The sequence below is a fragment of the Sciurus carolinensis genome, chromosome 11 (assembly GCF_902686445.1).
Source record: "Sciurus carolinensis chromosome 11, mSciCar1.2, whole genome shotgun sequence".
In the NCBI taxonomy this organism is placed as follows: Eukaryota; Metazoa; Chordata; class Mammalia; order Rodentia; family Sciuridae; genus Sciurus; species Sciurus carolinensis.
The window spans coordinates 60,893,982-60,919,400 of record NC_062223.1 but is presented as its reverse complement, the minus strand read 5'-3'; the positions used below and the strand labels follow the sequence as shown (position 1 = coordinate 60,919,400).

The following is a 25,419-nucleotide window of genomic DNA, read 5'->3' as shown; positions in this document are numbered from 1 at the left end:
AGGAGATAAATATACAAACATAAAATTCGGGTTGCTAATTCACAGAGTGCATGCATTTTCATCTTTGATAACTTCAGCTAAACTGTTTTCAGAATAGCTGAAAAAAATCATACTCCTACCATAGTTTATGAGAATTGCAATTCCTCACTCTTAATTTTTTTGCCTGTCTGAATGATATCTTATTGTTCCTATCTAATTTGCATTTCCCTATTATTCAGAAATTTGGAGCCAGTTTGGGTCTAACAAGCTACATCTATCACATTTATTTTGGTTTCATGACATCAGTGGCCAGAGTTGTTCAAGAACCTTTCATGCCAAAGTCAAAAAGCAATACTCTAAACAAAGGAATTTGTAACTTTCTTCTAAAAGTTACAAAGTATCTCAGGAGATCTTGAAATCCCCTTTGTTAAAGTCACCCTCTTATGTTAGACCTGTATACTTTTGCAACTTTGGTAAGTTTCTTTCCTGGACCTCTAATCTAGGATAAGAGACTCTAAGGTACTTTGTGTATGCTAGGATGGTATCATTTTATGCCCAGAAAGCCTAGCTGGTGTGAATTTAGGATATCAAAGAAAATGTTAGATACCTGTTCATAAATGCAAACAGTGGTTCAATCTCTTTCTCTGAGTTTTTATTTACTTTGCAGGAAAAAAATAGAATTTTACTCACTTTAGTATTTTTCTTAAAAGGTTTAATCTCTCAGTTTCTCTCTGTGTCTTTACTGTGTGCATGTTTGCCTCTCTCTGACACATAGTTAAATACACAAAATCTATATTAAACACAATGAGAAATGCACACATAAAAACGTGTATTAAATACAATGAAAAATAGTACTCAAACTAGGAAGCTGCCCTGTTGACAGTTAGATGAAGGAAAGATAGAATGATCAACTTTCCCATCTGCTATCAGTGGAGATGAGAAAAATTTCAAATAACTCACAAAAGCCAATATGCTTCACCAAGCACACAGCATACATGTAAGAAAAATAGATTTTAATATAATTTCAGCAGCTTTGTATATAAGTTATGATCCATTTCAACAAGATTTTAATACATCTTCAGTAGAAAAAAGTCTATATTTATTGCAACAATATGCAAATCAGTAAAAAAATTATGAATACCAATTTCAAAACAATATAATAGAATTCTTCCATTAAAATCCTATTTTCAGAAGTCTCACTAAATTTGACTTATTATTTGTTGGTATCTTCAAAGCACACTATCATAGAAATATCTTGTTTTAAATACTTAGAGATTCTACTTTTGATAGTATTAGAGATTCCCCAAAGGTTTTAGCCTTTAAGACTTTTATAATACAGAACAATACTGTCCAACACTGCTTTCTATCATAATGGAAACTTTCTACATCTTTGCTATTTAATCTGGTACCCACTAACCAGATATGGTAATGAAGTACTTAATATATGGTTATTATGACTAAGAAACTGAATTTTAATTTTGGTTATTTTTAATTGATTTGAGTTATTAAATAGCCACATGTTGCTAGTAGCTAATAGCTTCAAAATGGGGAGCACAGATATAGAGTAATATACAAAATTTTTCCTTTCATCTAGCCATAAACATTGGTCTCTAACTATATTAAACAGATAACCAGGACTGGACAATCTTATCCTAGAATCAAGGGTCAAAACACTCAAATACTACTTATGGTGGCTTCTTTCTCTCCTTTTAACAGTGCTGAATTACTAGGTATATACCATGTAGTCCTTCTGTATCTTCAATTCTGACTCGTTATTCCTGTCATCTTATATACAGGTGTTCATCATTTCCTAACTTCTGGACTTAAAAATCTTTCCTTGATCCCTCACAGTGACCATTACCCCTTGCTCTTATGCTGCAAGTATTGGTTGCCTCAAGTCTATTTTACCATATGGAGATTCAGTACTCACATCCCCATTTAAGTCGTTAGCCAGACCTAAGGTAGCAGTATTACCTTAGTTCTAAGTCCCCTTCTGGGAATTTTAAAAACTGAAATTGTTTAAGGCAATTTGGTGATGTAATCCTCAAAATAATAGTGTCCTCTGCACACCCTCAAATTCAAAACACATATTTTTCTATGAGTACCAGCAATTTCATTGTTATGATGAGCAAAAGACAAAGAAGTTAACTTTTAAAATGTTTTAATAAATATCAGAAAATTATATTATGAATAAATTTCTAGAATCAAGTGATTAACAGATTGTAGTATAAAATAAGGATTATATCCATGATGATGATGGTCATTATAGAGAGATAACAATCTTCCTTTAACTATTTCTCACAGTTTTAATTTAATAATTAACCACATTACCCTTAATTATTAAAATTTTATTCATGGTTCACAAGTTTGTGCTATTAACACAGAAATATATAGTCTATTATGCTAGAAGTATAAAGATGCCAGAAATCTAGCCAGCACTGGAGTTTCTAAAGCTTATGTTCTATAATTACTCTTATGACAAATCCAGGCATCCTGTCAACTGTCTAATATCCAGAGATGATTCACTGTTGAATTGCAGATCAGATTATCCTAGAAAGCTGGAAAAATATGAAATAATCCTCAGTAGCAAACTAGAAAACCCAAGATACACTGAAGGATAAATGATATCCTCAAACCTGAACAATTTTAGTTAATACAAAAGGGAAAATTTATGGTGACAGAATTGAAAAGAAAAATTATAGATATTTAAAAGAAAGCAAATTTCACAGGTAAGAGTAAGACATTCTCATAGACAGGATGTTAATCAGTATTTTTGTTTTTCTTTTCTTCTGTTTTTCTGTTTCTTTAGCTCAAAAAGTAATATGACAGATCAGGGAAGAGCATGAGATGTGTTCAATAATATCTGGAGCCAGGCACAGTGATGCACACCTGTAATCTCTATGGCTCAGAAGACTGAGGCAGGAGGATTGCAAGTTCAAAGCCAGTCTCAGCAATGTAGTGAGGCCCTAAACAACTTAGAAAGACATTGTCTTGAAATAAAATATAAATAGCCTGAGGATGTGGCTCAATGGTTAAGTTCCTCTGGGTTCAATATCTGGAGGAAGGGAGAGAGAGAGAGAGGGAAAGGGAAAGGAAGGAAGGAAGGAAGGAAGGAAGGAAAAAAGGAAGGAAGGAAGGAAGGAAGAAAGGAAGGAAGGAAGGAAGAAGCAGATGTTTCCAGCATGTTTTGATGGGAAAGGCATGAGCTTTAGCATCATATAGTTCTAGATTAAAATCCTGGCTTGGTCACAATTATCTTAGTGTCTTGTGAAAATTATTTTATTCTCTCTTCTTTGTAAAAGGAGGATAATGACACCTGCTTCATGGCATCAGTTGGAGGATTAAGTTTAAATACATGAAAGCACTGTGATGCAAGTATTTGACCAATAAATGTCAGTTCTTGCTTTTATCAGCATCCTCCTTTCTTGCTTCTTGATAGGTCTTTTAAAACAGAAAATTCTCATGTCCAATGGTAGAAAATATGAACTAATATAAACCCCATGTCGCCCAATAATAAATACTGCAAAAAGATTTGTGGATGGGTTGAAATTCTACAAATGAGTCCCTTCTTTAAAACAGGAATGGATGAGAAGAATTCTAAAGATCACTTCCTCATTCTGAGATTAACATGCCAATAAGAAAGCTTTTCTCAGTGTCAACCACAATAAGAATTGTTCATTGTGAGAGGGTAAAAGGGCTTTTTTTTTTTTTTTTTTTTTTTTTTTTTTAATCCCTGGTCATACCTCCAGTTTTCTTTGTAACATACAATACAGAGAATCTCTTCATAGTCCTTCCTTGCAATTGTAAGCAAATTCTCCTTTTCAGAATTTAAAAAAAAAAAAACTCAATTATTTCCTCCAGTATTTCATTGCATCTCATTCCTCACTTCTTGTACATTTGTGTTTTCATTAGTTCTGATGCCACCTCATAGGAGCACTTGTGTAAATATTTAAATTGTGGCCCATGTCAGATAAGAATGATCCCCTCCTCTTCTTCCTAATACCCAAACTGAATAGTACACAGAGAAAGACTTGAGACAAGAAACAAGTATTTCAGTAAAATGCTTTCCAACATCCATCTGGGAGGGCAACCCTAAACCATGATAGCCATAGCCGAGAAATACACAGTCAATAGTGAGGGTTAGAGAACAGCCATCATGCTTCGAGGCAAATGCCTACTGGCACTAAACTATGCCTGGAAAAATAAAAAAGCTCCTTTCAGTAACCATTTGAAAAGAAATCCAGGACTCTCAATGAATGTGAAAGCCTGTGTTTAAGCAAAACCACAGTGTGGTTGTGCCCATTTCATTTTCTTTAGCTTTCTTAATAAACTTCTATTTATGTTTTCTTGATGTTACCAACTTAAACTTCAGGGTCTCAGTAGGTTTTCCCACATTTCAGCATGGAAAATATTTCTAGTCATATAGACTTATGTAAAGTACTCTTTGTATACTTCACTGTCTCTTGACATCTTGCAACCTGAGCACAACAACTGCATATTTGAACAGTAGAGGTGGCTTTACTAACTGCAGTAAAAATGTGTTCCTGAGTCCAGATAAAACAAATTTCTTCATAAACAGCCTTATAAGCTGGAAATTACTATAAATGAATTTCAAAGTAGTAAAAACCTACCTGTTTATAATATGGTCAAAGATATATCTCAGTGGACTCCCAAATTATAAAATAAATTAAAAATCTCAATTAAAAAATGTTGTTTACAAGCCAGTATTAGAAATATCCTATATTTGTAAAGATCTGTAGAAGATTTCTTAATAATCTCTCTCTTATAAATAACCACATTGTTTCCAACAAATCTTAAAATCACATTGCTCTCAACAGAAAACTGACATTTTCCTCCAATAACCTCTACTTTTAAATTTATTTAAAAAGTATGGTCAAAGCCAGGGGCCATGTGCACATGCATGGATTTGATTCCATCTATACTCCTGCCCTAATTCTTGTGGCTTGGACCCATTCCAGATGCTCTGCCTTACTCTGTGATTTGTATTTGAGATCCCCTCTCCTGATTCATTGCATTCCCCTGATTGACAAACAGATTTAGATATGAAAACAAACAGTTACCTGCCTATAATTGGTTTCTAACAGCTGCACTTTTGTAGCACTTCTAAAACATGGTGAAGTTGTCTCCCAGGTAAGCTTCATATTCTGTTCATTTGTGGAGGAGGCAAGCAGTGGTTTGTTTGTTTTTTTGTTTTGTTTGTTTGTTTTTTGCTTTGTTTTTTTTTTTAACCATTTGGGAGTCTTTACTGTCCACCAAGATAATCAGTAATTTTGGTGTACACATTTTTGTTCTACACATTTCATGAACTGAAATATATTTTAATTATTTTTACCCCCACAAATTAAATTTAAAAGAGCATACACTAGGCTTTAATTTTCTAATCTGATGTGCCTTTTAATTGAATGCAGAATAGTCTTCAAGGGGAAAGAGCCACTTTTTTTTACTGATTTAATGTTAAGCATACTACCCACTTCATTAATAAATATTAAATATTAAAATATTAAACATTATATTTTAGTAGTTTGTTTTATAATGTCAATTGAATTACTTGATGTATATCAAACTAGTTACAATACAAGCTACTACTTACATACCACAAACAATTGCAACTCCCTGTGCATATCAGAATAAGAGACGGGTATGGAACATTTTAAAATTACTGTGGAAATCAAATGTATTTTAAGTATCAGCTCTGATTATTTAATCAGACAACTTGCATTTTGCCCTGGCTAATTTTGAAAGCTTATAATATTTTACTCATAAAAATAATTGTGCACCTGTTGTGATGGAACACTAGTTAAACAAATGTTAATAGGAACGTAACTCTGCTTTAAATCTAAAAACACAGGTCTCTCATTATTATATGAAGAAATGTCTTTTTAAAGGCATGGAATAAATCTCATTTTAAATCTGTTCTCCACCACAGAGAGATATTTAATAACTTTATCAAAACACAGTAGAAAGGGAACTCATACTGGATGATGCCTACTAACAAAATGGATGTGGAATTCCTCCTTCCCATTTATAACCTGTGTTCTTCTGCCTTATTCTATTCCCTGGCCAAATCATTTTAATGATATTGAATCATTTCTGTGAAACGTGTGTACTTTTCTTACTAGTTTATGATCAAAGGAGAAAATAAAAAGTGGACCTTACAAAAGCTGTACCCCTCTTGCACTCATCTTATGTTCAGAACCTTTCAGCATTAGAGCTCCTTTCCAGTACCCAAACTCCCCATGCTTTAAAACATGCCAGGCACTCATGGAAGAGAGACAGACTTAGACCTTTTCTCTGTGGTTTCTGTCATTTTGTACAGACTCTCTAAAAGCTACCAACTTGTGTCTATTCAATCCATTTCCTGGTGTAATCAACTCCTAAGTGCGGAAAAGAGGCCTGAGGAAAAATAATTTGTCCCAAGTTAAACTAGCTAAATTTTGAGCTCTGTTATACTCATCTCTCATTGACTTCCATAAGAAGCTGGTCTGCATTTGGCCCATACTCTTTAAGGTTATATTTAAAAGATAATTTTATTTTAAATTACCTAAACTTTGGAACCCTATCCTTTACAATGTCAGGCCCATACTAATTTTATCTTGGTTAGGGTGATAGAAGTTTACTGCCAGAGTTCAGAAAATGAGTGCATTTTTTAAATGACCTAAATTCTCTGTAGTTTTCTTTTTCAATAGTTTAATGCAGACATTTGGATTGAAGGGGAATCACAAATAAACGGAATAATTGCATCAAATTTCCTCAGTGCATTAAATATGCACTCAGTGGTAATTACCAACAGTAGCAACACATTTTAAAATGTAGAGAATAATGTACAATTTATGCTTATTTCAAGGTCCTTATTCATAAAAACACCATTTGGATGAAAATATACACATTTTATTAAGTGGTTAGCCTAGCAATTTTTTTTTAATTCAGACAAATGACCTAAATACTAAGAGTGTGGGAGGTCTAGCACCATGGGCCAGTTCTTTACGTGACACAGCTACCCACTGAGAATTTGGTCAAGAGCTGACTTTAGACTAAGGAAATGCCCAGGGCACACCCTCGCACCTAGGGTGCTAAACACAGTACATTCCTGGGCCAAAAATAGCATGAGATTAACACTATCCCATGCATTTTTCTTCCATGAATCAGTTGTATATAAAATTATCACAAATGTATATTTTAAAATCACACACATGTATTAAAATGAAAGAAGCTAAAATGAATTAGAGTAAATTAATACTAGTACATTTTTAAATGTTTTCCTACTATTTGGTGTTTACTAACATCTTCTGCATTGACTTTTAAATAAATGCATAAAAAGTAAATCTCACCTCTCTCAGTCATAAAGAAAATATATACCAACCATGCATCCAAAAATGTTACACTTGAATATCCCATTTTAACACAAAGATTTTTAAGTTTTAGCTACTATTATAACAAAATGCCAGAGTCGAAATTATATAGAAAATATCTTAAAAGTTTTGGGCACAATTTGACCTGTACTTAAACAAATAAATTTAATAATACTGAAAGGATTTTGGAGGCTTAGATAGCTAAACTATGTGTTATAATAAGTTGGAAATGATGCTGCCTTGGGTAGTATTCACCAGGCCTTGCTTATCTGAAAAATGTTTATTTATCAATAAGTTGAATACCATTTTTGGTTGAGTCAATATTGTAAACATGAACTATATCATAAAGTTGATAAATTTGATAATACCAGTTACTTGGGCTTTCAGTTAGAACTTCTTCTCAATCTTCTTCATGTCTAAAATGCATTCTACTCTCATGTATACTAATTAGAACATATTAAAAATCTTATACATGTCTAATCATTTCCTACAAAGAATTTGTGATATAAGAAATAACAAATGGCAGTGGCATATAATCAAATACTCTTGATCTTATTCCCACTGGAAAACAACTAGCAACTTCTACTTCAACTGCATAAATTTATGTGTGTGTATATATATATATATATATATATATATATATACTTGTATATATATATATATATATATACATATACATACATATACTCTTCTGCCATTCTTGATAGTTCCAGAGATTCCAATCCTCAGTGAGTCAATCAATCATTCAGGTAATGTAGATACGTTAGGCTAAAAATTCCTAAGTCCCCATCTCTCTCACTATAATGAATACCAAGATTAAAGTTTATGTCTTGTGAGGCATTTTCACTTAACATTCAGTTTTCTCATTTTTATGGAGATAGGAGAATGCTACCAAAAATGAGATGAAGCTTACCACCCCAAAATGTGAAATCATCACTCCTATTCATAAGAGAAGTTTCCTTCAATTTGCCCAAACACATTTCACTCCCAGATTCCTATTGTTCTGTTGTTTCCCATCATCTCTCATTCCACTATGAGTCATACTCCAATCTATAGGTCTGTATGCAAGTATGGGTAGAAGTATGAATGTTAGTTAATTTTTTTTATTTATAGCAGTGATATTAAACTTAAAATTCCTTTTCTTATTAATTTTTCTTATTTGTTCTAATTAGTTATTTTCAATTCTGGATTTATATACTAACACTGAAATAAAAATAGTTTGTATTCAAAGTATATACTTACTTTGATAGAGAAAATTCACCAATGGCTTAAATCTAACACACATCATTAAAGTTCCAGTATTTTCACTAATTCCACACAGGAGGATTACAGATGTCCTACTAGCTACCACTTCCTGGTAAGCAATCTGAATGACTTCCAGGAAATTGCTAATGACCTTCATTCTACTGAAAATCTAGGCTGCAATTAGTAAGTTTCTCTTCTCCATGCTGGTTATAACCTTTATTTTTCTCATAGCAACAAAGAAGAAACATGTAAATCTCTTGTTTTCATATTATACCAAAATATATTCTTTTTTATTTTGATAAATTATCAAATGCTCTAATACTTATTTAATACAATCATAGTTGTTACAGAATGCTCTGGATCTTTTTACCTCTAACCAGTTTTGTCCTTTTCCCACTCTAGGATGTAGTTCCTACTGAAATTAGTCTTTTTGAAAAGGAATCAATAGGAATATTTTATAATTGATGATATTTTTACATATAATAACATTTTATAATTGAAAATTTTGAAACCAGATATGATTTAAAGTTATATGTTTTTAATTACAATAATTAACTACAAAAAGAAATTTCAGATTCTTATTCAATGAATTTAAAATATGATTATGTGGTCAGTGTAATAACAACAAAGAATAATTTTAGCCAGTGTTATATTTATAACCAGAACCTGTTATTAAACTTCAGATTTTCTTTTAAGTAAACATTGATTTCACTAATTAGATTCAACTGATCTTTTCCCTAGCATATCGATTTCTTTTAATCCTAACAGTTAACAATGATTCTAATGTATCATAATACTTTAGACCTTAATCATATAGTACGAATTTTTGCCGGTAGCTTTTGTTTGAATTTTAATTAAGAAGACCTTGTGTCTCCAACCTCAAGTTGCAGGAGGTTTTAATTGCTTGTATGTATATCACACAGACTTCAAAAGAAGTAAAAGATGTTTATAACAGAGAGTACAAAGGAGAGCTCTGAAAAGTCTACATTCATGCAAAATAGTATAATTAAAAAACTATGGGTGTTCCTGTGTTATAAGGCATATATATTTATTTATAAAACTAGCTGCTCTGTGCATTTATTGTTAGCAAAAGGAGTCCATGATTCTACAATTATTACTCACTATTGATTACAAGACAATCAAAAGGCTATATGAAATGGGTAAACATCTTATTTGGGAGGAATATTAAGTTTCTTCCTTAGGAATTTACTGTTATTTAGAGCACTAACTTTTCTGGATATTGGGGTTAATGTATGGAAAATAAAGAGTTGGATTACATAAGATACAAAGTGCTTCTAGCTCTAATTCTTTGAAAGTCTATATTCTAGATACTACTCTAAAGTTCTACAATTACTTTAGGTACAGAAAATAGTGGTAAACACCCTACTACATTATTTAATACAAATAGGAAAGTAAGAAAACAACAACTGTGTGCTCAGTCTCTTTCATGATTGGTGTCCAGAACAATACAGAGCATTTGTCTTAAAAATGACAATTTAAAAATTTAAAATACACAAAATCTAAACATCAGCTACTACTGAATCCCTTTCATCTCTAAGCATTTCCAGTGGTTTTTTTTTTTTTGTAAGATCTCCCAAATGAAAAATTACTATAAATTTATAAGTGAGAATTCAAGAAAAACTCATTTATAAATGATTATACTAAGGGTACAGTCATAGCTTTTTAAGACCATTCTAGTCCTTCTGTTATTCTTACAACAGAAAGCAGCAGTCACTGTGAATTACTATTCCTAAAAACAGTAATCTGTAGAAAAGCAGTGTATAGAATAAGTGATCGGAGTACTTAGTCTAGGCCCTTAGTATAAAAACAAACAAAATAGGAAAGAGAATTGACATCTAAGGTAGTAACCCATGATGCAGAATGCTAATTCTGTGGGAATGCTATTAGATCCATTCTGATCCTATGGTGATAACAGCATGGCTTAAGTTACTTTAAGAATAACCTATACTATTTGACCTTCAAAGATGTACCATGCACTGAAAAAAACCATGACTTCTGTGTTATTTGTGCTCTCCTCTGAAGATTTATGTTGGTAATCAAAACCAAAAATGAAACCAGACCCTCAATAGCACTTGGTAGCAATGTTGTAATAATTTCACATTCTTAATTTGGTATTTGCACCAAGCAAAATCATGATATGCTTGTACTATTGATGTAATACAGTTTTTAATTTTACTTCTTCTAGTAACAACCCTAACAAAGTAACAAAGTAATACTTCCAGTGAACTATGATAATATTATTTAAGCCTTAGAACCAAACCCCTCAGACATATTAGTTGAGCTATAATAACTGTGTTTCAGTTGTGGCTTTGAAAAATTCTGGGAATCATTTGTAGAACAGTCCATTTAAAACTGTTTGTTTAGTCACTTTTTTCCCTATCAGAAAAAGACTGTCATTTCTGTAAGCTGCAGGAGTATATACCTTTAAGCACATCTACCTCGATCCTTAAATGTATACATTGATATATTTAATCATTAATGACTAAGGGAAGAAAACACTATTTTCCTTTGGTTAGTATCACATAATATTTTTTGTGTCTCTTTTTATCTGTGTGTTTGACAAACATGAGCACAGTTTGTGCTAATTCAAACAACCAACATTACTGTTTCCCTGGCATACTGCCCAGGGAGGCGCCTTCACACCAAGGAGGGGATGCCAGTCACAGCACAAGAGGGGCTTGTATGCAAAACAAGCAGATTGACTAAGATTCTCTCAGATAAACCACAGAAGGTTAAAACCATCCAGGGCGTTAGAGGATGAATCCTCAGACTCTAGACATGGTCTAATATGTCACCATTTCATTTAAGAATGTCTCATAACCATAACTGCCCTAGCATCTTAACTCCTTTGGTACCACTCAAACTAACACAGATTAACTGTGGACCCCATCGGTACTTGTATTTTTCTGCCACATTTCTCTACCCCTCTTTCTCATTCAGGCATAGATCAACATTAAGTACTATACAAAAAGTCACTATGTTTCCTTTATACACTCCTACTTTGCCATACTGCCTCATTTACATAGAAAGGGATAAAAATGGAATTGTTTTAGTTTGTGTGTTGCAGAAGGAAGAGCCCAGAGTCTATCTTCCCCTTGATCACACTGAGAGCACTAAGGTTTTGAAGAATTTGAAAACTATTCTGTATTCTACCAAATAGACTTCAGAAATCAAGATCAAACCCTACCTCCACAACTTTCTGAGAACCCCAGATAAGCTATTTAATTCTCTCAGTTTTATTTTATTCATTTGTTAAATTGGTATAATAATATTTTCCTGACTGGGTTACTGTAGGAATCTAAAAAATCATAGCCTTTTTTATACTTTATTTACTTTATAAACAATTAAGAACCTTACAACATATATTACTATATTACTTGTTGACAGGAAAAGATGATTTTTAAATTAGTTTTCTAATTATTATAATAAACTTGAGTATCAATTTGGAACAAACCTTAGAAGGTCATGAAGATAACATTCCACTAAAATAGGAATATTCTCTACAACATGTCTCTTAAAATTTTCCAGTGACAAATTTCCATGGATTTTATTTATTAATTCATCCTTTCATATAGTTATTCACTCATTCATTCACCAAATATTTATGAACTACTACTATACTTGAGATATTCTGTATTATTGCAGTCTGATCTTATCAATGTCAGGTAGTCATAAGTTCTTCTAAAGTTCTTTTGTTTATTAAGAACAAGTTCCCTGTTACCTTAACTCCCTAAAAATATAGAACAAATACCGTTTTTTATCCAACAAAATTTCAAACTAGATAACATGTATTAGGCCAAATCTTCCTATGTTTTTAATTACTATTCATAGTAAATGTTCAAGACTCTTTTCCATTGCAGTCATTTTAATAATTCTAAGGAGACAAAAGATCCCTTTAAAATGTGGTGGCCCTGGACTGGGGAGCACATGCTTAACATGTATGAGGCCCTGAGAGCTTGATCACCAGCACTGCCCTGACTGGGACATAATGCTTCAGACCAAAGAAAAGGTCTAAACATTTTATGTTATAGTTCATTTAAATTCTTAATAATAAAACTATTTGCAATACTTGTAACAATGTTAAACTGACTTGAATCCCACTTTGAGATTGCTGCTGTTATATATATGCCAATTATAGCATTCTCTCCTATACTGTTGCTGCTAACTAGAAAGATGGTTACCTATGGGAAAAAAATGGTAGGGGATAGAAATGGAATTTTCTCTTAAACAATATTGAGAATGGTAATTGCCAAGTAGGGGAGGGAAGAGAAGGGGAAAATAGTAGGTGAAAGTGTATAAAGTTGCAGTTACATAGGATAAAAAAGTCTAGAGGTCTAACATGCAACATGAGGACTACAATTAATAATATTGAATTGTATACTGGAAATTTGCTAAGAGGTTTTAGGTATTCCTACCACACCCATAGAAAAAGGTGATGGATAGGCTAATTTGCCTGACTAGTAATTGTTTCACTATGTATGTGTATAAAAAAAAAGATCTTGCTGAACACCTCAAATACAGACAATAAAAACATTAAAAAGGCTCAGAGACTCATTGAAAATTCTGATTTGGTGTTTCTCAAATTTTAGCAGTAATCCAACTCCTATCATGTAGACATAAGAATTTTATGTAAAAGCATTTTTTAAGTGAAATCAAAAAAGGAAATGATTGATTTAATGTTTCTTAATTATGTATGAACATTAAGGCATTTTCTAATAAATGGATGAAACTGAAGAATATTGTGCTAAGTGAAGTAAGGCCAGACTCAGAAAAAAAGGTTCAAATGTCTTCTCTCATAGGTGGAAGCTAAAGCAAAGTAAGGGGGAAAAAAGGGGTAGTGGTGGTTCTATTCCTGTTCTTCTGAGAAATCTCCATACTGTTTTCCAAAATGGTTGTACTAATTTGCAGTCCCACCAACAATGTATAAGTGGACCATTTTTCCCCTCCATCACTTATTATTATTTGTATTTTTGAAGATTACTACAGGATATTTTTAATGAAAAATAAAAACTTAAATCAATAGTCAATAAGTCAATTAATGTGAAATATTAAAACAAATATAATAAATTAAAAACAATGCCAAAATGTCTGCTATTACTTAATATTATTCTTGAGATTCTAGGCAATGTAATTAGGGAAGGGGAGCACAGATATACATATCAGTTGACATATAATTATATCTAATAAGTTCAATAGGGAAATTATAAAAAAAGTAAAATAAGCAAATTTCAGTAGAATCATTAAATATAGCAAAAGATAATGAAATAAAGAATCTCATTCATAAAGGCAAGCAAAATATTAAATATTAAAGAGCAAACAACCAAAGAGAATGAACACAGTCTGTATTTTTAAAATAAAACATTATTCAGGGACATGTAAGAATTTAACACATTATTTTGTTAATATTATAAATAATATTTTAAGGGGTCCATTCACTCCTTAAATTTTATAGAAATGTAACCTTTTTTAAAAAATCACTTTTGGATTTCAATTAACAAGTTAATAAAATAACAAATAAGATAAACTAATAATAATAAATAATAATAATAATAATAATAAATAAGATAAACTTTAGAGAAGCATCAATACCTTAAAAATTAGGAAAGATACTATAAAGTTACAATGATTAGTATAACAGTACTAATAAAGTTTAGATAGATAAATGGAAGAGAATAGAAACAAATTCTGAAAAATATGTTCCAAATACATAATCAGAGCACAATGAAAGATGTTATTTCAACTCAGAGGTGAATGAGATGAATTTAATAACTGGGACAGAGAACCCTGGTTAACTGCTTAAGAAAAAAATTAAGTTATAGTTGACAGTATACATCAAAATATATTCAAGAGGAGTTAAAGGGTTAAATGTTTCAAAAATAGAGTTAACCAATTGAAAGAAAATAGAGCAGAATATTAACTAATTTCAGGGCAGGAGAAACCCTTCTAAAAACACTCCCAACAGAAAAAAAGTACATTAAAAGAGATGGAAAGACTGACACCAAAACCATAAAATAAAGCAAATAGTAAAACACAACATGAAGTTTAATACTATTAAATATATATTAAGAATTCTTACAATATATATTTATTCTAGTTCTTACAATAAGAACTAGACAAGACGTCTGAAGGAAAAAATGGGCAACCAACAAACATAGATAGTTCATAAGTTAACAGATATTTAATAGCAAACAAATTAATGTAAAACTCTTCATTCTCACTAACAATCAAAGAAACTCATGTTAAATTGGCAATAATGTGCTCCCGCCCCATCAAACGAGAATTTATTTATTCATTTATTTATTTTGGCTATTAAGGGCAAAAGAAAAAGCACTTGCAGACACTATCAGTGAGAGTACAAAACACTACATTCTTTCTATAGGATAATGGGCAAAGATCTTTTTAAAAAGAACATACTCTTTGGTCCAAGAATTTCACTTTTAAGAATATAGCTTTAAGGAAATGACCACTAGTAAGCTGAAAAATCTTAATAAAAAGTTATCTGTGTTTAAGACATGATTTACACTGATAATTTTTAAAAATGTAAATGTTGAATACAAGGTTCAGTTAAATTATGAAAACCTCACTTTATGCCATGTTTTCTGCCAATAAAAATATTTTAGAAGATTACCTAATCACAAGGAAATTCATGATATATCATTAAGAGGAAAACAGATTATAAAAGAATAGTAAAAGGATGATGGCTAATAGGAAAAATTTAACATATGTGTGTGTATGTGTGTTTAAGTTAAAATTGAAAGGACAAATTATAAAATACATGTAAAATTAATGAACAATTTTATTTTCTTTTGCATGTTTTTCTTTTTCTTACAAATAAATACTATGAATTTTGTAATTGAGTAATTGAGGGAAATAAGACTTATTCAAATACATAGTTTGAGTTATATTAAATACTGTTAACCCACAGTAGTATGTATTCCCCAATGATATCATATAGATTACTTAAAATTTTCAGAATAATGATAACAATTTTAGGTGAATAATAACCAGGTTGGTCTTACCTAAAATAAAAATATATGCTGGGTTTTAGCAGTGGTTAAATTAAACTATATGAGTATTGCTTCTTTTTTTTCATTTTTAAATTAATGTATTGGTATATTTTCTGTATAATGTATATGTATAATGTATATGGTGGCAAAATATTAAAATGTAAGAAGAGGCAAAAATGGTAAATAAGTCAAAATGGGAAATTCAGTAAGAACATTCTTTTATGCTCACAAAACTCAGAATTGTACACAAATGAAAGTTCACATGTCACATAAAGAACTCAGTATGAAAAGCCTAATTTTTCATGTTTCACTTCTGAGATTTATAAATTTCATGCATCTAAAACTTGTACAGTTTTTGGTTATTTAATTCATAATTAGATTTAAATATAAAGAAAGATGAAATATAGGGGTGGAAGATACCCTGAAGTATAAAAACTAGGTGTTGAGTCATAACATAACAAAATGTTAGCTTCCACATTGCCAAGAGAAAGCAAGACCCCCATCATTCCTGCTGGCAAAAGCTTGCCTTTGCATAAACCATTTCTGTTCTCACTGTAATAAAAAACCAATGGCTTTGGAAAGGGAAGAAAACACAGAATGACGTGCAAAGTAGCACACACTATGTTGTTGCAGCTGGATAGAGAATATGTCACTAATGACTTTCTTTCTACCCGTCAGTTATAAGTTGAGTTTTTTTTTTTTCCAAAATAGCAAATGGCCTTTATAAGTACAAAACAGAAGTAGTGAAATTCAAAGTAATATTCAATTTCCACTTGATTTTGACACTATTAGTTAATGGAATGAGTTATTAATTATTCATTGGGGAAAAGATAACTTTCTTGTCTTTATGTTTGAGTAAAATATAACATGCCTTAACACTAGGCAATATTTTTATAGTAAATCTACAAGAACATTTTCATTAAATACTTCTGAAGAAACTATCTACAACCAACAGGAATGTTCACCTACAGGTGTATGATAAATTAAGAAAATTAATGTAATGAAGTTCCTAAATTGTTAGTACAAGTCAGAGTGATGACTATCTCTGTGTAAGAGAAGACCAATAGAATTAATGAATGATGTTATTTTTTTCATGAGACACCACTGTAGGAATACAGTACTTCATCTTCATAAATAAATCAACAAGAGAGTGTTTGGTTAGGCAAGAAGTATAACTTTTTCACTGACAGGGTAACAATACTAGAAAAGACTATGATTGTCCACTTCTTAATATGTTTTAAAATAATAATATCAATCACATATATTAAAAATAAAGATGCCCATTCTCATCTGCATTCAAGATTATGACATGCTAAATCCTATGAAATCTGTTTGAGATTAATTGATCTATGACCCTATGGGCATATTAAAATGACAACCACCACAACTTAGATTCATGAGTACTTTAAGTGCCAGGTAGTAAAGTTCTAAGAGCATTATATGTATTACCTCTCTTGATGAACCTGGGAAATAGATACTATTCTTATCTCCACTTTAAAGATAAGGAATATGAAATGTAGAAAAATCTGGTGAGCTGCCCAACACCACTCATTTAGTAAGTCACAGGGCCAGGATGTTAACAGGTAAACAGGTCCCAGAATCCACTGCATATTCTGTATAAATATACACTGTATAAGTATATATTCTATAAATGTGCAGTGCATTGTATAAATATTTTTATAGGTGCTACAGGTAACCTCTTTTATCAGAAGAAATTCAAATTAATTATTTGAATTCATAAATTAGGTCACTATGATTTTAAGAATAATTACTAAGAATATCTTTGAGATAAACTGCTCTTCACTTTTTGACATAACCTTTTTCTTTCTCATACTTTTGTTAAGTAAATTAATGAGGCAATATATCATATAAATTCTATGTTCATGGACTTATGCCAAGAGTGGGCAGAAATTTCATTCATAAACCTTATAAAGAATAAAATTTCAGGGACACACAACATATTTATCCTCTGGTAAATCAAGTGTTAGAAGAATTTAATGTTCTATTATTGAAGATCAGTAAATAAAATAACATCTGTGCATTGATATATTTGATATCTTTTACATTGTACCTTTAATTTCTCCAAGAAGCTCACTGGTATTTAGTCTTTCCATTTTTTCCTTCCAATCTTTTGAAAGTAGTTTTTCCATGCAGGAAGAATCTGTGGAAATATATATTATTAATTAAATGTATACATATAATTAAAAACATGTATATTACAAATTCAGAAAGTCGCTTTTGGAGAAATTCTCTCACTTAAAAATGTACAAAGCTATTTTTGCTGCTGTTGTTTTACTCTATTCTATTATAAAATACCACAACTGATTTTTTTCCCCAGAAGATGAGTTACACTATTATCCAGGATAAAAGAAGATAATGCTCCATAATCTTTTCTTAGTATCATAATTCTATTAATATTTAATCAACATTCATCATTTTCAGACTGATAGTACCTTAAAGAGGGCTCTTTCCTATTGGTTTAGTTAAGATGATATACCTTTTGATCCTGGTGATATTTTAAGTCCAACAAAAATTTATGTGAAACAATGACAGATCTTCAGGGGAGAAGAAAACAGTCAACTTGTAACTACTTAGTCCTTAGAGAAGAAATCCAACTTTTGTAAAATACTCATTTTGATCAGAAAGGGGGAAAAATAGTGAATATGTTCTCTGTCCCCTAGTAATGAAAACTGCTAAAATTGTCATACAAAAAGTGATTCATATTTTTATTTTAAATATGTATTTTAAGTACATATTTAAATGTTATTTGCCCTACTGCATTTCTAAATAACATACTAGACTTACAGGGAATAGTTACATTTGTTTTTGAAAGATTCATAAGGGCTACAGAAATATAAATTTTACAATGTCCTAAAAAATTTCAAATTTTTCTCTTATGAGTTTTTTTTTTCCTTTCTATTCTGATGGATTTGCAAATAGGCCTACTGCTTATAACTATTTGCTTGTATTTTTTGTTTCCAAAAGAGAATATAGATTTAAATACTGAATCCTAGTGCAAAGCATACTCCCATTAAACTTTAACATTCCAGTGTCAAAATTCTGATAAATTTCTCTTAAAATTATATTTAAAATGGTTACCTCCAATTCCAAATGCCTTTTCTCTCCCGTATCAACACCTATCTCTTTAGCAATTTCTCCAGATTCTAAAATCCTCCTTAACTTTTTCAGAATGACAGTTAGGTCAAGGTGGCTCTAAAGGGCTTTAGAAACTAGATGAGCTTTAGAAAAAAACAGTGATCCCTGCTTAAGAGTTGAGAAGACCATTGCATGGTTAGAAAGTATCAGTGAAAAACAATTAACATTGGTCTGTGACATATCAATCAATCAATGAACGGATGGAATCCAGATCAGTGTGTGTTGAAATGACTGATAAAGACCAACCACTAGCTGGCTATCACAGAAGCTGAAGTTTTGTCTACATAAAACTCTGCTTGATTTTATAAAATGAAGACTCCCTGCCCCTTCCTTTACTTCTTCCCTCCTTCCTTTCTTTCTGCCTGTCTTTCTTTCTTCCATTTTTTCCTATTATTTTCTTAGGTTTTAAACAGTGATCTACCTCTGTGCTTCAAAATTGCATTCTGAGCAACCTTCCAATGGGGTGTACATGCATATGTATATATTCAAGTAGTATTTAATTGCCTAAATTGTATCCTATTTTTATTTCAAATTTAGAAATGAGGTATATAGTTTAGTCTCTACCTATATTGTTTTTATGCTAAAATCATAAGAAAAGATAAAATTAAGTTTAAGAGTTAAGAAGCAATTCCAAACAGACCTGCAGAGACGACTTTTTCTCAAATCAGGTTTGAATTTCTGAGAGAGATTAATATAACAATTGATTATGAATAATAAAAATCAACAAAAAGTCTTAAATTTCATATCCTACCTAGTTTTGTTTCTATGTTTTACCCTTTCATACACATTATATCATGCACTAAACTGGTTTTATGATACAAATGCAAAAGCATAAATTGGTTAAATTTCGAGTTGAGAGCATATATGATAATAGTGAAAGACAAAAGCCCAATTTACTAGTAATGAGCACAAGTTCAGAGAAAGTACATATACTAGGATTAGATACATACGAGATATAAAACAGACTAAAATATGTCTCTCATTTCTATAAATAGACTTGAAATCTTTCAGAGCTCCAAGAAAAGAATGCTGAAACTTCATGGGAAAAAAAATAGAACTATATGAACAACAGGAACACAGGCTTCAAATATAAATCAAACCATGTGGACACAACTTTTCATAAAAGCTACTTATTAATAAAATGGCTAATAACTTCAAAGTATATTACATTCTATTAGAAAATTAATCCTTACTGTAATGCTGAGTTAATCTAGCTACATAAATTTCTACTTGAGTAGAAGAAACCCAGGGGAAAATTAAAGCAGTCTTTGCATGTCTACATTTTCATTTATACTCATGAGAATATTTAATAACATCTACTGATTACCTTTATCTACAGAACAATAAAAGTCACTATATGCAACTCAACATTTAATCTTATTCTAGGATATTTCAAGAAGGCTCAAAACTTTTACAAAGTCTTTTGAAAAACTCAGCTTTCTCCCTTAATTATCTGACCACCAAGACTCTAACAGCATACCTCAACTGGTGCTAAGCACTCTGTGATATAATATAAAGCAAGGAAAATGAAGGAAAACAGGTCAGAAGCCACAGACTGTTGCCAAATACTGCAGAGAAAGAGGACAGTTCTGCCCCAATGAATGTTTTTGGTTTGAAATGAAGGTACAAACTTACAAATGTAAAATTATATTTTCAAATTTCCCATGCTATTTGAGGAATATACCAATTTACACTCATACCCAGGAAAGGGTGCAAATTAAAAGTAAGGATTCATCCCCCTTCTGTCATGTCCCTCAGTTATATTAATAGGACACTGACTTTATAAGAGGCAATTGATCAGATCAGATTTGTCCTATTATGATTTAGTTTAATTACAAAAACCAAAGAAGTAGAAACAAGACCAGTTTGTATTATATACATGGAAAGAGTTAGACCAAACACTAGAAATAAATGATTCCAAATGGGATAAAGAGGACTAAACATTCCCCAGATACTCATGGATTATGTTACATGCACAAATATGTTTTATTTGATTAACTTGAAAACAATCAACATAGCTCTGCTGGTGCCAGAGTCCTCAAAATAATGAAAAAATATATAGTGAATTTTATTATATAAATCTGACTACTCAAAGTTTAGTACTCAAAGTTTAGTGACTTTGAGTCATCTTCAACTCAAATACAGGAAACTCCCTTTGAAAATTGAGATAAAGAATCACAAACTTATAGCATAAAGTTCATTATAGTATACACATATTAGAATGAACATAACTCATAATTCCACACTAATAAGACATTCCATTACAAGTCAAAATTCACTCCTTTTACTTTGAATCTGTTTTCATGAACAAATTATCTATTAACTTTTAATAAGTAATGAAGATTAAAAAAGAACTTTCAAAAATATAAAGCTGGACATCAGTTCTATGTTTTAAGCAAAAATGTAAAGATTTGATATATTACAAATTATTTTAGGTTTGTAGTTTCTTGAGTTTTTTGTTTTTCTTTGAAAATTTAAGTTTTTCTTTTTCAAGAAACTTTTTCTAAGTTAAAAAGGAAAGATACAATTCAGAATTTATATTTTTAAAAATATCCTGCATAAAAGGATGCAGTTGTGCACACATGTAATCCCAGCAACTCCAAAGGCTGAACAGGAAGATTGCAAGTTCAAGATTAGTCTCAGCATGTTAATGAGACACTCAGCAATTTAGTAAGACCCTGTCTCAAAATAAAAAATAAAAAGGACTGAGGATGTAACTTAGTGGTAAAGCGCTCCTGTGTTCAATTCCCAATACCAAAAAACAAAAACAACTTCCACGTAATGAATTCCAATGAAAGCCTTCTGCTTCTTAAGTGCTTAAGTATCTTATTCTAGATAAGTCAAGAATGTTTTTCATTGCTTAATAATGTTTTTGCCTGATAATAATTAATTTTATGGTACAAGAGAAATGCAAAGTGAGAGTATGTGAGATATTCGTTTCCTAATCTGCATGATGAAATTTTAGGAATAATTTCAAATTACTTCTAAACAAAGTTTCAAGCAGTATTAGCTCTATTCTGCACAAAGTAAAGCTTTTTCATATAGGGCAGAGAGTAAGCAAATCATAATTCATAATTAAAATTAAAATAAGATGAGGAAGAAAGAATAATGGGAAAACTTTTTATTGTACTTTAAAGCAATATATCTGTAAATATTTATTTTCCTTTTACCTCAAAGTGATATTCAAATTCAGAAATGTTACAATATTGGGAACATGACATAGAAAATATCTTTATATTTTAGTCCATAGAACACCTCTTTAGAAAATATCTTACAAATATTTCAGTGACGAAAAACAACGATGGTTCCCCTATATGCAAATTTCCTTTTGCTTTATGAACTCTAAAGAAAAGGGTAAAAGAATTCCTTTTATTTTTCATAGGAATCATAAATTTCAAAAGTGACAAATTTCATATGTAATCAAGAATAATGCTAACTTATCAAAAGTATGATGACTTTGGTTTACAATTAAATCCAACAGTATATATTTACATCCCCGCTGATCATCCATCCCATGTTTTTCATTAGGAAACATAGAGATGCACATGCCAGTTACTGTACATTTTTTCACAGTGGTAAGTGCTCCACAATACAGTGGGATAAAATTGGAGCTTGGAGAGCTTGAAGAGCACTCTTAAATTTTAATTAAAACCCTCCAAGCTCAAGCTCACTAAAAATAATTAGACACTAAAATGTGCCAGTTTTATTTTGAAGTCACTATAATGTACAAAGCACACTCCCTGACACGACTGCTTGTGTATTCCCCCCACCTCTCTCTCTCTTTCTCTCCCCGACCCCTCCTTCCCTCTTTTTCTATCCTCTCCCTCCCTCTCTCTCTCTTCCTCTCTCCCTCTCCACAATGAAACAACTGATTTTCCAAATAAGAACAAGGGGATATAAATAGAGGCTGTTTTCAGGCCCGCTCTTCATGCTGGGAGTTGACAGAAAAGACAGCAAAGTGGGTTTTTCAGACTGCACCAAATAAACCTAGAATAACTTCCCGAACCAAGCATCCAAATCACTAACAAACTCTAGATAAAATTCAGTCTGTAAAGAATACTACAAGTTATATCAGTGATCTTTTTTGATCCAAAAGCCAAACCTTTAACCTCTTAAATGTTTTTGCTATCTTAAAATATCTCATACAATGCTATATTCCATCCTATTTTTAGCTAAGCAGCAAGAGAAAGCATGCCTTTCCCATACAGCAGGGCAAAGATATAAACATCAACACAGATGCTCTGCCAGGAAGAACTGGACTTCTCAAGCACTTGATCATTAAGGAATGCACCAACTGTTTTGGATAATCTCGTGCCAGCTCCCCTTTTGCTCCACACTCCCCTCTGGGAGTGGCCAATCTTGTCCTAGTCTTAATTTTTCATTTTACTCCTCCACAGCCCCCCGCATCTCCAAAAAAGAGAAATGGCATTTATGCCTAGCAATGAAAAAGCAGGCTCACTTCCCCAAACAGACCAAAACTTTAAAACAATTAACCCTCCCCTCTTCTTTCAGATAAATTACTAAGTATAAAATGCAATCTGTTTCCTTTGTTTATTCAATATGAACAATTTGTAAATGACTCAAGGATAAAATTCAGAAAATGTTGTGCTAAATTAGAACCATTATAAACATGCTAATGACTCAATGCTTGAGTAAAACATGCATGATGGTGTGAAGAAATAGATTTAGTTCCTGTAAAATTCTGTATGCTGCCTTAAAACGATTTGGTCATTAAACCAGATATATTTATTCTAGAAAAATGTTAATTCTACAAATATTCACTAAGCAATGTATTGTGAGTGTGTGTGTGTGTGTGTGTGTGTGTGAGAGAGAGAAAGAGAGAGAGAGAGGGGGGGGGGAAGAAGGCAATGAGAGGTATTGGAAATGTTATTAGAACTGTTAGATTCTGTCTGGCATGTTCATAAGGAAGAAAAAGCCCCACATTTGAAACCTGCCAGAAACGCACAAGCAGACATTATCATATTAAGCCCAATATTCTCTTTCAGTACGCTTTTTATCTACCAAACTTTTTTAGAGAAATTTCTGAAAATGGTACCTAGCATACATTCATGGAAATCACATTGTACTGTATGAGCATGTATAAGGTATCTCTTTCATCTGCTTTCCGAGGCTGCCTAGCACCTAAAACATTAACAGAGGGATCATTCAAAACCAAATTCCTCTCACATGTCCATCAAAGCACAGCTGCTACCAATGACTATACAGAAAAAAGGAAAATGGCCTGCTGCTGGAGCTAGAAGAGACTCAATTATTAATAAGACCAACACTGTCATTTCAGAGATGAGGAAACATAGTCAAATTAAGAAAACCACCAGTGTTGCCAAGGTAAAAAAATTGGTGACAAAGCCCTGACTGCAGCGTGCTTGCTTTACTGAAATTACTATTTAAATCATTATTTAACATCAGTTTTATAGTCTCTATAATACAGCATCCAATAGTAGAAAATGAATTTTTTTTTTATATTTATTAATTGCTTCAGACATGGAGTAAAGCACTCTCTTTGGAGATGGGTGCTAAAAATTCAGGTATTGCAATGAAAGTCAGTAGAGTTCAAGATCAACTTTCCTGTACATGTTTAATTATGCTGATTTTCTTGCTCCTCCATCTTTCTTTTTCTATAATGCTTTACCTGGTTTGAATTTAAAAGTTTTTCTTTTCTGAATATCATCCACTAAGTAATAGGTAAGATGTTGCTTAAAAATACCATTGAATTCAAAAAGTAACTCCTTCTAAGATGGGTTCTATTTTTATTTACAGAAGTCCTGGTGCAGCCCTAGGTCTTGTTTTTTCACTGTAACTTGTTACCATGAGGCCTTCAAATGTGCCACAATTTTAATGGAATAAAAAAGTCTCATTAGAAACCATGGCTATCCATATTGCTAAAATACTACTTTTCATGGCATCTGCTTTACACTCTATTTTCTGCTTTTACTCTTTGAGTTCTACAATTGTTCATTTTTAGTTCTTCAAATACAATTTTAACTGCTTTAAAGAAACCATATTAGTGGAAATAATAATTTAATAAATTTTATGTTTTATAGTGTGTCCTAAATTCTTTTTGTGCTTCATTTGTTTTTTATTTTGTTGTTGTCTTTGGGAATTATTTCTGTATGCCATTATGTCTCGATGGAATTGTCAATCTGAGTTTTCTGTTGCTTGCCTTCGGTAGCTCCTCTCAGTCACCAAAAGGGGAATTTAACTCAGAATTTTCTGGTGGAACTATCTGGAACAGCTCTCTCATGATCAGGTTGGAGGCTATAAGCATATGGACCTGGAATTGTCATGCAATTCCACTGGTACATAAGTAGAATCTGTCTGTAGTAAGAATGACTGAAGCCAAAAATACAAAGAAAAGTACAGAAAGGAGAGAAAAGAGTAGAAAGAGAGAGAGAAAAGAAAAATCTCTGCATCATGTTAGTTCACTTACATCCAAAAATGACTAAAGCTAAATGCTATTTCTATTTTTTTGGTGATATAATGCAATATATTCCTATTAGTTTGAGTTAGGTTTCTTTAAGTCATTAAGTTTTAAAAACAATCTAAACAATATGAAAACCATAACAAAAAATATATGTGAAAATGCCTTGTGTTCCAAATTTTAACCATCTGGAAACTAACAA

The 25,419-nt window shown here is 31.6% G+C and overlaps 1 protein-coding gene across 20 annotated transcripts in view; it reads right to left on the bottom strand.

The window, feature by feature from the left end:
- Positions 1–25,419, bottom strand: part of Sox6 (SRY-box transcription factor 6) — a 556,749-nt gene that overhangs the window by 215,379 nt on the left and 315,951 nt on the right. For all 20 annotated transcript variants that reach the window (XM_047516550.1, XM_047516548.1, XM_047516547.1 and 17 more), the window contains one exon: positions 17,694–17,783. In XM_047516550.1, the coding sequence (XP_047372506.1) occupies positions 17,694–17,783 (90 nt within the window). The remainder of the gene's footprint in view (positions 1–17,693; positions 17,784–25,419) is intronic.